We start from the raw sequence: 12927 nt of genomic DNA on the forward strand, positions 1-12927 counted from the left end.
CTTTTTCCCCCAAATAAGGAAGACAAAATCAAAACAGCTTACGCTCCTCTGAGCTATGTCTGACCTCTCAGGGACTTCTCAGGGACTTCTCACTCTGAGCTCCATCAAAGCTGCCAGAAGCAGGAGGTGCCCTGGCACCTGGGCCTCACTCAGGGGAGGGGAAAGGCAGGGGCACCCTGGTTAACTAACTGACCAAGAGGAACAGACCAGCCACTGTCTGTGCAGCAGCTGGAGGGGAGCGGGGACTTCACCTGCACAGTCCCAAGGTCTCCAGGGAGTCAGAGCAGACGCGGCCGTGGGAAGGGCAGCATGGGGATTCAGACCACGGCTCCAGAACCAGCTGAAGGACTTCCGACATGCCACTTAGCGTCTCTGGATCCCAGCAATGGGATAAGGAGCTTGTACTTCACTGTGTTATCATGAGGTCATATGTGCTCATGTATGCACAAGTATTTTGTAAAACCAGAAATCACTCTATGTAGTTGGGTGATGGGTTTTCAAGCCTTTCCATAAGAAGAATACAGAGGAGGACCAGCAAGATCCAAGGTCCTCCTCTGTAGTGTAAACACTACAAGGAATGTGGCCAGAAGGCTTGGATTAGAGTGACAGTTTTAGTGTCTGTAAATTTTGGCAGTTCATTTGAAGTCTCTGAGTCTTAATTGGTAATCCTTTCCCACAACAGAAACAATATTACATATGACATAAGGTTCTTGTAACAGCAATTGAGTTAATGGATTTGCAGAAAACAATGCTTATTACCATAAAATGTCATGCAAGTGTCTTTATCACTTTATAATTTCAAAATGGATACACAATACTTATCAAGCAGCTATGGTATATGTTATTTTTATTTGAAAAATGAGAAAATCCTAGCAAGTAAAACAACTTCTGCTAAGGCAGTGGCTGAGCTCAGAATAGAACTTTTCTAGCTCATCTCTTTTTTTTCAAGGATTTCACAGTAAATCTGTCCCTAACCAATCTGGGGGTTTTATATATAGAAGGGATTTAAGCTGGGACTAGATGCTGGATATTGGAATCAGGGGCAGGTACTTACCACCAAATACAGCATCGTATACATGGAGAAGGAGGCGTGGCCAGAGAAGAAGGACTTCCTGCAAGAGCAAGAGAGGGCCATGAAGGGGCCATATTCACATTCCTGAGCTATGTGTGTCTGCCTGTCTTCCCTCTCTAGACTGTGACCTTGAGAGCAGCACTATCTTGTTTGTTTGTATGTCTTCTGTGGAGCTTGAGACAAATGGCCTGAAATCTCCCAGGCACCCGTGAATGCATGAATAAACAAATGAATGAATGCATGGACTTACAAATGCTGTGTAATGATTGTTTATTTATGTATCTACCCCAATCATTTGACTATGATTTCCTCAAGAACAAGAACTCTGCCATACTTAACCATCAAACCTAGAGCCCAGCACTGGGCCTGGCCCCTAGTAGGTGCTTAGAACATGCTCACTGGACTGCCTGCAGCAAAGGAGTGTCCACAGTCATGAGAGATGGTGTCTCACCTGGCTTCCTGGACTTTGCTGTCATCGCCTCTGCATTTGTAATTTTGAACATAGCCCTCAGAGCAGTTGATCAGGCTGAAATCCGGGCTGCAGACACTCAAGAAATGAGGACGCAGGCGTCCTATGGAGACTTTGGCAATGTCTGTGAAGGACTGGCTAATGGCACAGCCAAAGAGGAAGCAGCCCACTTGCTTGTAGAGGGCTGCCACATAGGGATTCTGAATCGTCGACCGGGACTTCTCCTTCAGGTAATAGATCCGGTAGAACTCCCCTGTGATGATCTAAAAGGAAACCAATAGGGGAATTAGGCAGTATCAAGACACATCACCAAAACTGATGCTGTAAAGGACACTTACTAACATAAGAGAATGTTCAGTATTAACTGCAAGTTATAATGTAGGAAACCCCAATTTCCTATTTAAGACATGTAAAGATATAAATACGCACAGGAGGAAAGCTCAAAGTGCTAACATAGTCATTATCTCCCCTTTTCAAGAAAGTCCTACATGGCCATACAGTACTTTTATAATAAGAAAAACATACAATTAAATATATTGTTATATATATATACACATATACATATCTTAAGAAAGTAAAAAGATAAATAAGAACTTAGCTGTATAAAATACAATTAGGTGAAGACTCAAGGATAGTTAAGGGTGGTTGGGATGTCAGAGGATCTGAGCAAATGTGAGGATTCTGGGCTTTAGGGTAAAGGGTCACCAACAACAATCTAACCCTACAAAGGGCCTCAGCCTTGTGCCACCATTGAGCCACGGTGGGGGTTTCTGTAGTACAGAGCAAATACCCAAGACCAAGTCCTGGGTTTGAACCCAGACTCTGCCACCTACCTGGTGTCCTTCAGCAATAACCTAACCTCTCCAAGCTTCAGTTTCCTTCTCCACAAAAGGAGGCTCTACACCTTTGCAGCTTTGTGGGCTTAAATGTAATAAGTGAACTGGGTCATAGGAAGTTATTCTTCCATTTCCCTTTTTAGAAGTATGGTATGATGAAATGAATGCTGGTTTACACAGCAGGGAACTTTTACTGCAATGCCCTTCAGTGTTCGTGAATTTCCTCAAGTCTGCCTGCATTGTCCCTTCAATCCTGGAGGACAGCAAGTGAGTCTTGATTTTCATACCCTTACCCTCCATCCCACAATGTCTCCTCCTTGATGTTCAGGGGACATTTATCACTTTTTAACAAACAAACAAACAAACAAAAAAACCAGAGCCACTGATTACTGATTCATACCAGACGTTGCTTTCATATACTTTATTTTGTGAAATCCTCACAACAACCATGATAGATACAGTTGAGGCTCAGAGATGGGAAGAACTTCAACTGAAGCTGCCTGGTTTCATATTAAGAATGTGGGGTCAGCTGATTCCTTATGCTGCCTATGCAAGAGAGGACCAATTCTGCTTTGGTGATGCACCAAACCACACAGTCTGCTGCCTTTGTCTTAACTCCACAGCACAGCCCTGGCCACTTCCTTGTTGCAACCACAGTCTAGGGAGAGTGATGTTCAGCTCATCACTCATCATAAAGACCCTTTCACGCTCCCTCACGTGGCAGGATGAGCCACACTTGCCCTTTCAGAGAGCAGAGAGCATGTTCACAACCACAAGGGAAGCAATAGACGGATATATGGGGGCACTCCTTCCCAAAGTCTCCTGTTATTTTTTCACAGCGAGGGAAGGCATCAAGGCATGGGGTCTGATCCAAGTCTTCAAGGGTGCCAAAGTCTGGGGATAGGATGGCTATACAAGGCGGGGCGAGCCAGCTGGGCCCAGGGCCAACAGGTGCAATAGTGAGAACAGCTACTTCCTCTGCTAAAATTCATGCAGTGATTCTGAGCTTAAAAGTGCTTGCTAATTCTAAGTGGTACACTTTGGCTTCTCAGATCACACTGAGTGTGATCCTATGTTAGAGGGAGACTGTAAAAGACCAGTCCTGCCCAGCATCCAGGCTCAGCCACCCCCTGGGTGAGCAGGACCAACACCCGATCCCGAAGAGGTGCTCCGAGACTGTCAGCTGAATGAACGAAAGGGAGCCGGACAGTAGTCCTCACAACTGCCTTATTGCAAAATTGGAAATATCCTCTCAACATTACCAAGGGTCCTTTGATAACACATTGCAAAGATTAAAATCTGAGAAGCATAGCAAGTCAGAAATGAAAGGGTCCATTATTTACAGAAAAAACTGAGTCCAAGTTAACTCACATCTACAGATTAGACCCAGGTGCTCTGAGTCCCCACCCAGCATTCTTTCCTACCATTCATGGTCTAATTCCCCTTTTGAACCTGTTTACACTTTTACCCTACGTAACCTTACAGGCTAACACGTTCCAGATGTTTATTACCGCCACCACGTTCTCTCTTTCTTATTCTTCATTTATGTCATGCTCGTGTGACTTCAGATGCAGGGGGAAGAACACGAAACTAGGAGTCAAGGGGCCAGGGTTCAAGTCTCAACTCACTGAGTGAATTTGGAATAAGTTAGGCTCTCCATTTGCAAAATGAGGGTGCTAGACTCCATGATTTATCACCTTATAATTGCAATGACATGTATTCTCAACCCTCCTGTGCCACCTCCACCACTAGCCTCCCAACCCAGCAACAGTAATAAGCAGTAGGAAAGCAAAGTACTTCCTCGGAGATGACTGCTGGCAAGGAGTGGAACCGAGGCCCCACGTACAACCCCTGCCCTTGGATTGCTCCTGAGGTCCTTGAACCACACCACTGTCACAGATTAAGAAACTGTTTCTAAATGGACTTGGCCTGAGCGTGATTTCCTGTTTGATGCTGAGAAAGAACACATGGGTTTCCACTGCAAATTAGCATCCCTTACGTGATTTCCTAATGAATCGCAGGTGAGTCACCCTTCTGCTTCAGTCAGCTTAGAGAGATGGGGTTTGATTACAACTCGAAATTCCTCTGGGTTCTAATATCCCTTCATTATAAAACCTCAGTTTTCTGTGTCCCAGTCTTGCAAACAGAAAACTGCTAATTAAAATGTTTTCTCCAGAAAAAAAATAAATAAAATAAAATAAAATAAAATAAAATGCTTTCTCTGATCTTGGGGGCAGAAAGAGAATATTGTATACCTCAAATTCCTAACAACAGTGTTAATCATGGCAGCAGTCACTCTCATTTCTTTTGCACTTCACAGTTTCACTTAATCTGCCCCTCTTTGGAGAAGGCATGTCCATTTTGCAGATGGTAATACTGAGTCTGTGTGAGACACTCATTTATCTGTAGGATTAAGAGTAGAGCCGAGATATTCTGACTCTCAAGTTCCAAGATCCATAGCAGTCTACACTGAGATAATTTCATTATTGCTATTGTCATTAAGAATAGTTTCCACTGTAGTGTAACAATTGTATACTTTCAAGGATCAGGCCAGGCTGAAGCCATTTAGCAGACACATGACTCCAGGACCACATGGCTTCTGGGCCAGCCCTGACAGATCTCGGAGTTAATGAGCAACAAATTATGTATTTTCTCTATCCCCCTGTACAGAAGGGTCGGGGAGTCGACAACACAGCCATAAATCATCATTATGAACCAGCCGGACTTGGCTTCTTGTAATCCTAACCCTTAAAAGACCATTTAATGAAATTCGGGCTGTGAATGACAGCCCGCATACCTCACCTCTGCAGAAGAGGCGAAGGCTTAAATTGTTTTCTGACACGTTACACACCTAACTCTGGAGTCCCAGATTTACTGCTTTCGGACTTTATTCATTACTCACAATGTTTTTATTCCTGCGTAATAAAATAAGCTCTTCTTGCCCCTCCCTCTCTCCCTACAAAGGCTCTGTCCCCACCCCCCCCCACCCAAGCCTCCTGCCCCTGGAGCCCTCATTTCTGCTTCAGTCAGCAAGGTTGTGATATGTACATTTCACTGCTGAGAAAAATGCCTTCAATGTTGATCTCTTTCTGAAACAGCAAGCAACAGATCTGGGGGTGGGGGTGTGGAAGGCTGCCAGGCTAGCAGAGAACTCTCCCCTACCTGCCTCTTAAAGCCCTTGGCACAGAATCTGGAAACTAATAAACTGGGAAAGCATTGCAATTAAGCTACGAGGGGACAGAAAGGGATCAGTCCGTGCCTGAGAGCGGCTGCAGTTTGGGGGGAGGCTGTTTCCAACTGTAAGAGAGCCACTCTTTCTGTCTTTTCCGGTGAAAAAGAGCTCAGCTACCCACCTATGCACAAACATGGAACTGTTCTGGAGAGGAAACGTGGAAAAACATTAGGATGGGCTTTTTGGATAGGAGAGAGCACAGGGTGCTGAAAGAAGCACTGACTTTGGCAAGCCAGCAAAACACTGGTCTCTTACCGTAGGCAAGTGACTTCACCGGCCTGGGCTTAGGTCTCCTTGTCTGTGAAAGAAGACTGATAATATCTACCTGGCAGGATCGCCAAGGGGACTCAAGAAGGTGAAAGGTCAAATGCCCAGCACCCAACAGAGGAGCCCTCCAAAAGTTAATTTTCTTCTTCTATTGGAAAAGGGGAAAGAAAAAATGAACAAATACTTGTAGAGGATGTCTGTTCCAAGGCAATTCCAAGAGCTCCTTGGAGGAGAACACTCCGTGCTAAAGTTCAGAAGTAACACCCCTCCAGGGTAGAACCGGGAAGCCTGTGTGTGGATGGCGTGGGCTTGGACCATTGTATCTAAGATGGCTTTTTCAAGGGAACGAAGTGGAAGGGAAGTCTAAACCCTGTACTTGCCCTTAGAGGCATACTGCACTGTTATTTTTTTTCACACTCCACTCTATTTTAAATTATCTCAAGAAAAGTAAGATTTTTGCCCAGTGTTTCAACGAGCTCTCTAAAAAGAGAGGCGGCACTCATCTTCTTCCCCCACAGAGTTTGAAGGACCAACTTCCCTGTATTCTGATCTGCTTGAATAATAATCTTTGCATAGCACTTCATAGCTGACAAAGCACTTTCACATCTACTGTTACTTGCTTCTCACACCAGCCTGTGAATTACTAAGTTACTGAGGACAGCTTAAAAATGAGGATGGTGAAGGGCAGAGAGGCCAGTGAACTGCTCTCAATCAGAAATAAGGCCATGGCAGGGCTGTTGCTGCAGCCAGACGTGCTCGTTCTAGTTTTCATGCTCTATCCGAAGGCTTTCAAGCCGGCTTTCTCTTAGAAGTCCTAGCAGGCAGCAGGGTCTACGTCTCCAGTGAGGTGAGCGTTGCACCCGGTAAGGACTTGTGATCCTCAGGCACTTGGACCCCCAGTCCCTGCCAGCCACAGAGCGCCAAGTTGTTCTTTCCCACCTCAGCTGTGCAGATTAATGAACCTCTTTCAATCTGGAAGAGATTCCTTCAACAAATATCTTCTCTCACTCTATTTCTCAGTCCCAAGGGAAAGGAAACGTGATGTATCTAGGCCCTGCTTCTAAGGATGAAGACATAAATGCAGCTGTATTTTCTCTGAAGCTCAGTGCTCCATCTACTGCAAGAAAATGCAGTGTTTGTGACTACAAATAATGGATGGAAAAATTTCATTTTTGATTCTTCTCTCATTTGGTTGTCCTCAACCTCTTTGGCAGATCAGCACTTCACATACTATGAAGGCAACAAGGACACAGATCTGTCCAAAGCCACTGGTGGGCTGGCCCTACGAGTAAGTCAAAACTCCAATAACTAGAATATGGACAACAAAGAGGCCAGACAGAGGCCACAGGAGCTATCCAGGGTTGAAATCACCAGCGGCCACCCTGTGCCCACTAGTCTTATGGAGAAGGCAGTCTGAGGCATGAAACCTCATTGTTTTCTCAAAAGTCCAGGACTCAAAGCCATGGGCTCCTAGATGACTAGCTCTGCCCATCCATGGGAGAGTCTCCTGGCTGTTCTTTCCCAGCATTGCCTACTGCCCAACTCTTACTCCTTTCTGACACTGAATTTCCTATTTCCTTAAGACAGCACCGCAGTGCTTTTCTTCCTATTTCTCAAATACCTTTCTCCTTCTTCCAGTGGCTCCTCTGCTGAGTTCTACCAGATAAATGTGGATCTTCCCTAATGTCATATTCTTGCTGTCTGCTGTGATCTCAGCTGCTGCGATAGCTTCAATTACACTTTTGTGAAGATGACCTCCACAAGGGGCTCTGTCTATTTCTCCCTTTCTCTCCTCTCCCTCTGCCTCCCTCTCTAGTTTCAGCTTACATCTTACCCCAATCAGCTCTATTGCAATCTTCAATCCAATCTCCCAACTGCTTATCAAATCCATGTTATTAGCACAGCACTCTAACCATTCCACTCACTCCAGCTTCTGTCCCAAACCTCACTTTCCTTTCTTCCATTTCTAGTCAAGGTGCTACAAAACACACACCTTCAAAGGCATGAAGTCGTAGACTCCTCCATCTCCCTCATCCCACCATCCTCCAGTGCTACTCATCCAGCTTCTGCAAGGCCTCTCACATGCCACCTTTTTCTCTCTTCCCCTTGCTTCCCACTGTGGTTCAGGTCTCATCAAAATTGACCAAACTAGCTTCAAATACTTTCATCGATCTCTAGCCTATTAATTCCGGAAAAACTCTACAGCATTCAAGGAATTTCACAACCTTGCTGTAATCTTATCTTATCTGTCTTCTCCCTTACACTCCATTTCTCCAGCCAAGCAGCTCTATTGTTCAGTCTCTGCTATCCTTGAAGAAACCTCCTCTGCCTGGAATGTCAGGATCTCTGATGAAAGTCCCAAGCATCCTTCAAAGTAGAGCTCAAGTGCCAACAAGTATACCAGATTGGAGTTTTGGCTCTTTTACGTAAGGGTCTTGCACAACTGAGCTCTCAGTTTCTTTATGTGTAAATAGAGGGATGTTGTGGTACCAACAGCCCAAGGACTGTTGTGCTAATCAAATGGGTGAAGTGCTCAAAGAATAGTGATGATGATGAAGGCTTTGCCAATGAAAATAACCTCCAGTGGTCATCATCTGAACACTTGTAGTGCTGTATGTATCTCTCAGACCATTAATAGCATTTGGCCTGTTTTGTGTTTGAAGTGCTCCCTTCTCTGGTGTCCACCACCCTGCACTGCCCTTAGTCTCTTCTTCTCTGGCCAATTCTTTGGTCTCCTTAAGGGTCTAACTGTACAGTCAGTCTTGTACTTGCCCTGCTTCCCTCTTAGACCATAAGCTCTGAGGGCCAGTATGTGTCTTATACATCAGCTTCTAGGCCAAGGTACCTATCACACCCCTTGCTTGTTACAGGAGAAGTCTTTCACTAAGCATCTTGTGAAGCATCTTAGCAGGTTATCACCTTCTGCACAAACCACTTCATACAAAATTCTGTCACACAGTATCAATCTTAGGCAGCACCCTGCCAGTGATCTCAATGTTTTGTCGTCCTCCATACACTGAGCTCTCCAAGCCCAAGATCTAAAAGCTTCAATAGCTCACTAAATAAAGAGCACTCTGCGTAGCATGTAGCACTGAGTCGGCTTTCAAAAAGAGTCAGTTCGAGAGCTGGGCTTTGAAGCCAGACAGACCTGGGTTTTAATTCCTGCTGCCCCATTCAGTAAGCAGAGTAACCTTACACTGGTCACGTCACCCTCGTAAGCCTCAGTCCCTTCCCTCCCTCCTTGTAAATGGGGTAAACAATGCCTATCTCATGCAGCTGTTGAAGAGGATTTAAGATAAGGCATCTTAGTTTTTGGCCCATTGGATAGCTTGCAAATGTTATCCAACTCTCTACCCCATCCCCTAATACACCCAGACTCACAGAAACAGATTTCTGAGACTCTAAGTATTATCACTTAAAATAAGAAAACTGTCAACTTCATATTAGATATATTTTTCAAATAGTCATTAACCATTCAGGGCTCTACCTAACAAAGGAAGAATTGCAGCAGCTCTCCCTTCTTGCAGGGTGGCAGGGAACAAATTACAGTAAATCCTAATCTCCATGCCTGTGTTTTGTTAAATCGCAAATAGATGCCCCCTCCCACCACCCCTCCAGGGATAAGAGGGTCTCAGAAGAACTCCGTAGCCCTGTGATCATGGGATGACACAGTTGAAGGATTAATGTGGCCACTCTCTGTTGGTGGTCTTGGTAATTGCACAGATGTAGTGGATTGTAAACTGGGGGACAGGGTCCCCCACTAAGGCACCGCTGGGCCAGCAAGACTTCACTTTTTTCGGAGCTGAAAACTCGACTAACCTTTAATGAGGAGGCAATCTTGGGGAACCTTGTTTTCTTGGCAGTGCTTTTCTCAGATAAAGGGAGATGGGGGTGGGGAGGAAGTAATGAAGTCCAGATGTAGGCAAACTGAAGCCTGATCCTGAACAAACAAGTCTAAGAGGTATTCAGCTCTTCTTCATGTCTCTCCAGCAAGAAATTTCCGTGTGGTACAGAGCATGTTCCATGTGCATCATGGACCACAAAGATTTTAGGGAAGAAATAGGACCCTTTTCTCTGCTCCAGACATCCTCTGACATCTTTTGACCTAATACTTTTTTATTTTCTGCTGAAAACGTATGGCCTCCTATGATTTTTATAAACATATATTGATCACCAAAGTCTGTGCCTTGTAGTAGCAATAAATAATCAAATCAGACTGGTCCATAGCCTGATGCTGCAAACAGGGTAGGCAGGAAATAGACAAGTAGGTAGACATGACACTTCAGCACTGTCACCACAAAGATAGGGCTGGGCCCAAGGGTCATGGGGACTTTTGGAAGGTGGGGAAGAGGCAGCTGAAGAAGGAAATATCTCCTGTTTATTTAGTACCTACCCTATGCAAGAGGGAAAGGCCTGGTCTGTGCCTTCGAGGAACCTATTATCTAGCTGGGGAGACAAGCCATGACACAAATCACACTGCGAGGCAATGTGTATTGAAGGTGCTATTTGCAGCTTCTAGCAGTTCAGTGATGAGAGAAAACATGCAGCTAGTTGGGATAAGGTTCACCCAACTAGCTGTATCCCCAGCACCTGCTATACCGTGGATGTTTGATAAATAATTGTGGAAGGTAGGAAGGCTTCAGAAGGCAGTCATGGTAACGTTCTTTTTGTTTTGTCTTCTTTTGTTTTTTAAAGCCTTGGCAGATTCAGAGGACTCTTGTTTTGACTCTGCTGCTAATTAGTTATGGGAAACTCACTTACTATCCTTGAGACCCAGTTGCCTAAGCTGTAAGAAGCAACCTCCCAACCTCCCAACCTCCCTGGTGACTGCCAGGCACCATGAGAGGATGTGCACAGAAAGGCCACTTTGTAAACTGCACGACACTGCAAAAATGAAAAGAATGATTCTCACTGATGACACACATAATGTCACTGGATCTGACCCCCAAAACAAGCCCATGGAGTTGGTGAATTACAGTCAAGAGCTTACAGAAAAGGACGGCATAGCTCTTTTCCAAGGGAGTCAATGGCTTTGCCCGAGTTCGAAGGATAAGTAACAGAATAAATAAGTACAAAATTTGGGATATGAACCTAAGTTAGGTGATGCCAGAATCAGAGCTTTTCCTCCAGTTAGAATATTATTACGGAGTACTAGTTCCAATGGGATTAAAGAGGAAAAGCAGCCTTTTTATGCCTGGAGAGAGAAGGCGATTCACCCATGTGTCAACTCCTAGATATTAAGAATCTGTATAAACCCCTTTCAGGGCTTGACCAAAGCAATCACTGATCCCATGTTTATTTAAAAAGAATACTGAGCATTTTTTCCAAATTCAAATCGTTGCCTGTAATACTCTCCACAGCACAGCACCAGGCAACATGAGAGGAGGCTAGATAGAAGATGATATTTTACTATTTGCTCCTAATCTCACTGCTGCTAGAGTCATTAAGCCTTTATAAGGCAGGGAGAGAATCCACTGCTTTGTGGATTTGGAAGGAATTCCTATTATGCTAATTCCAGAACCTGAGGTACATCTGAAAAAGAGGTCAACATGACTAGATTTTTCCCTATCTCCTGCCACAGAAGAGCGTCTGCTTTCTCTATAACTTCTGACAATCTCCACCACCACCATTCCATTCCTTTGTTATGGGGACACTCAAACTAAAGCAAGGGCACCCAATCAGTCAAGGCTTCCCTTGTTATTTGAAGCAAACCTGACATTTGGCAGGGGAGGATGATTGGATTTCCAGCTCTCAGTGCCACCTACCATCCCTGCCTGTCACTCAGGCCCTCTGACCAGAAGCAGATTCTGGTGGGAGCCAGCTGGGCTCTATGACTGCCTATAATGGGAAAGTGGGAAAGAAGTTGTTGTTGTTGTTTAATTTAAGCTGTATAGCTTTTCCAGAAATGAGTCTACTGAAGTGAATGACTCTCTTTTCCTCTGAGGCCTTTGCTTTGACTTTTTCCAGGAGGACTATGGCACTTAATGGCAGGTAAATGGGCCAGGAAACCTCACCATTTGCTCACATCTCACACACACCTCCAGCTGCAAGGCAAGGACAACTGTGTCAGGGGGTAAAGGTCTCTTTGCAAAGGAACAGGAGGGACAGTCATGAGACCTGAGTTTAATTCAGTGGACTATAAAAGGAAATAGGGGTCCAGAGGCTGGAGTTCTTTTCCTGATTCTACTTTTACCAGATACGGGATCTTGGCTAAGTCACTTCACCATTTTTTGAATCTGGTTACTCATAATAGAAATAGTTAACACTTATTGAGTGTATGGTAGGTGCCAAACACTGAGTTACTTTATCTACATTAACTCACTTCATTTAATTCTGAAAACTTTAATAAGTAGACATAGTATCTCCATTTAAGAGATACAGTGAGGCTCAACTTGCTGCAAGCTCTGCAGCAGAGCTCAGATACATGTCAGAGCTCGTGCCTTTAACCACATCCTACCAGGGGTGACCTTTCAGCGTCTCTGGTCCACAGTGGAAGAAAAAGCGTTGTCTTGGGCTACACATTAAATACATTGTGACCCATAATCTCTAAAAAATTCTCACATTTTAGGTAAATTTACTATTTGTGTTGAGCCAGATTCATAGTCATCTTGAGCTGCATGTGGCCCGTGGGCTGCAGGTTGGACACCCCTGTAAGAACCATAAGAATGCCTATCACTCAGGGTTTCTGTGAGCATAAAATGCTTGAACATGGTCCACAGGTTTCTATGGCACACAGCAGCACCTGACAAAAGATTGCATTATTTTACTTGCCTGGTCTTCATCAGAACTATAGGAAAGCAGTATGCAAACCGACTTTGCTAATATTGCATGGGCTGAGGAAGCAAAGCTGTTGCTTAGCCTATAACCAAGGCCACAGCACATGGCTATTTCAAGGAAACCTGGGAGGTGAGAGAGCATTTCAATTTAAACATCGACATGACATGAGGAGAGAGGCAAGTCACAAGTAAGATTTTTCATGGAAACTCTAGCATCTGTAAGATGGGAGGGACGGCCTTGCCAAAAGCAGGAAAAGAGCGGCGTTTTGCTTGAA

At 44.7% G+C, this 12927-nt stretch overlaps 1 protein-coding gene across 1 annotated transcript in view; it reads right to left on the reverse strand.

Annotated features, from left to right (window-relative positions):
* Nucleotides 1-12927, reverse strand: part of PLPP3 (phospholipid phosphatase 3) — a 79612-nt gene that overhangs the window by 24185 nt on the left and 42500 nt on the right. Inside the window, exons 3-4 of the mRNA XM_028511250.2 lie at nt 1524-1804; nt 1055-1112 (exon numbers count right to left, since the gene is read on the reverse strand). Of these exons, the coding sequence (XP_028367051.1) occupies nt 1055-1112; nt 1524-1804 (339 nt within the window). The remainder of the gene's footprint in view (nt 1-1054; nt 1113-1523; nt 1805-12927) is intronic.

The sequence above is a fragment of the Phyllostomus discolor genome, chromosome 5, assembly GCF_004126475.2.
Source record: "Phyllostomus discolor isolate MPI-MPIP mPhyDis1 chromosome 5, mPhyDis1.pri.v3, whole genome shotgun sequence".
NCBI classification, from domain to species: Eukaryota; Metazoa; Chordata; class Mammalia; order Chiroptera; family Phyllostomidae; genus Phyllostomus; species Phyllostomus discolor.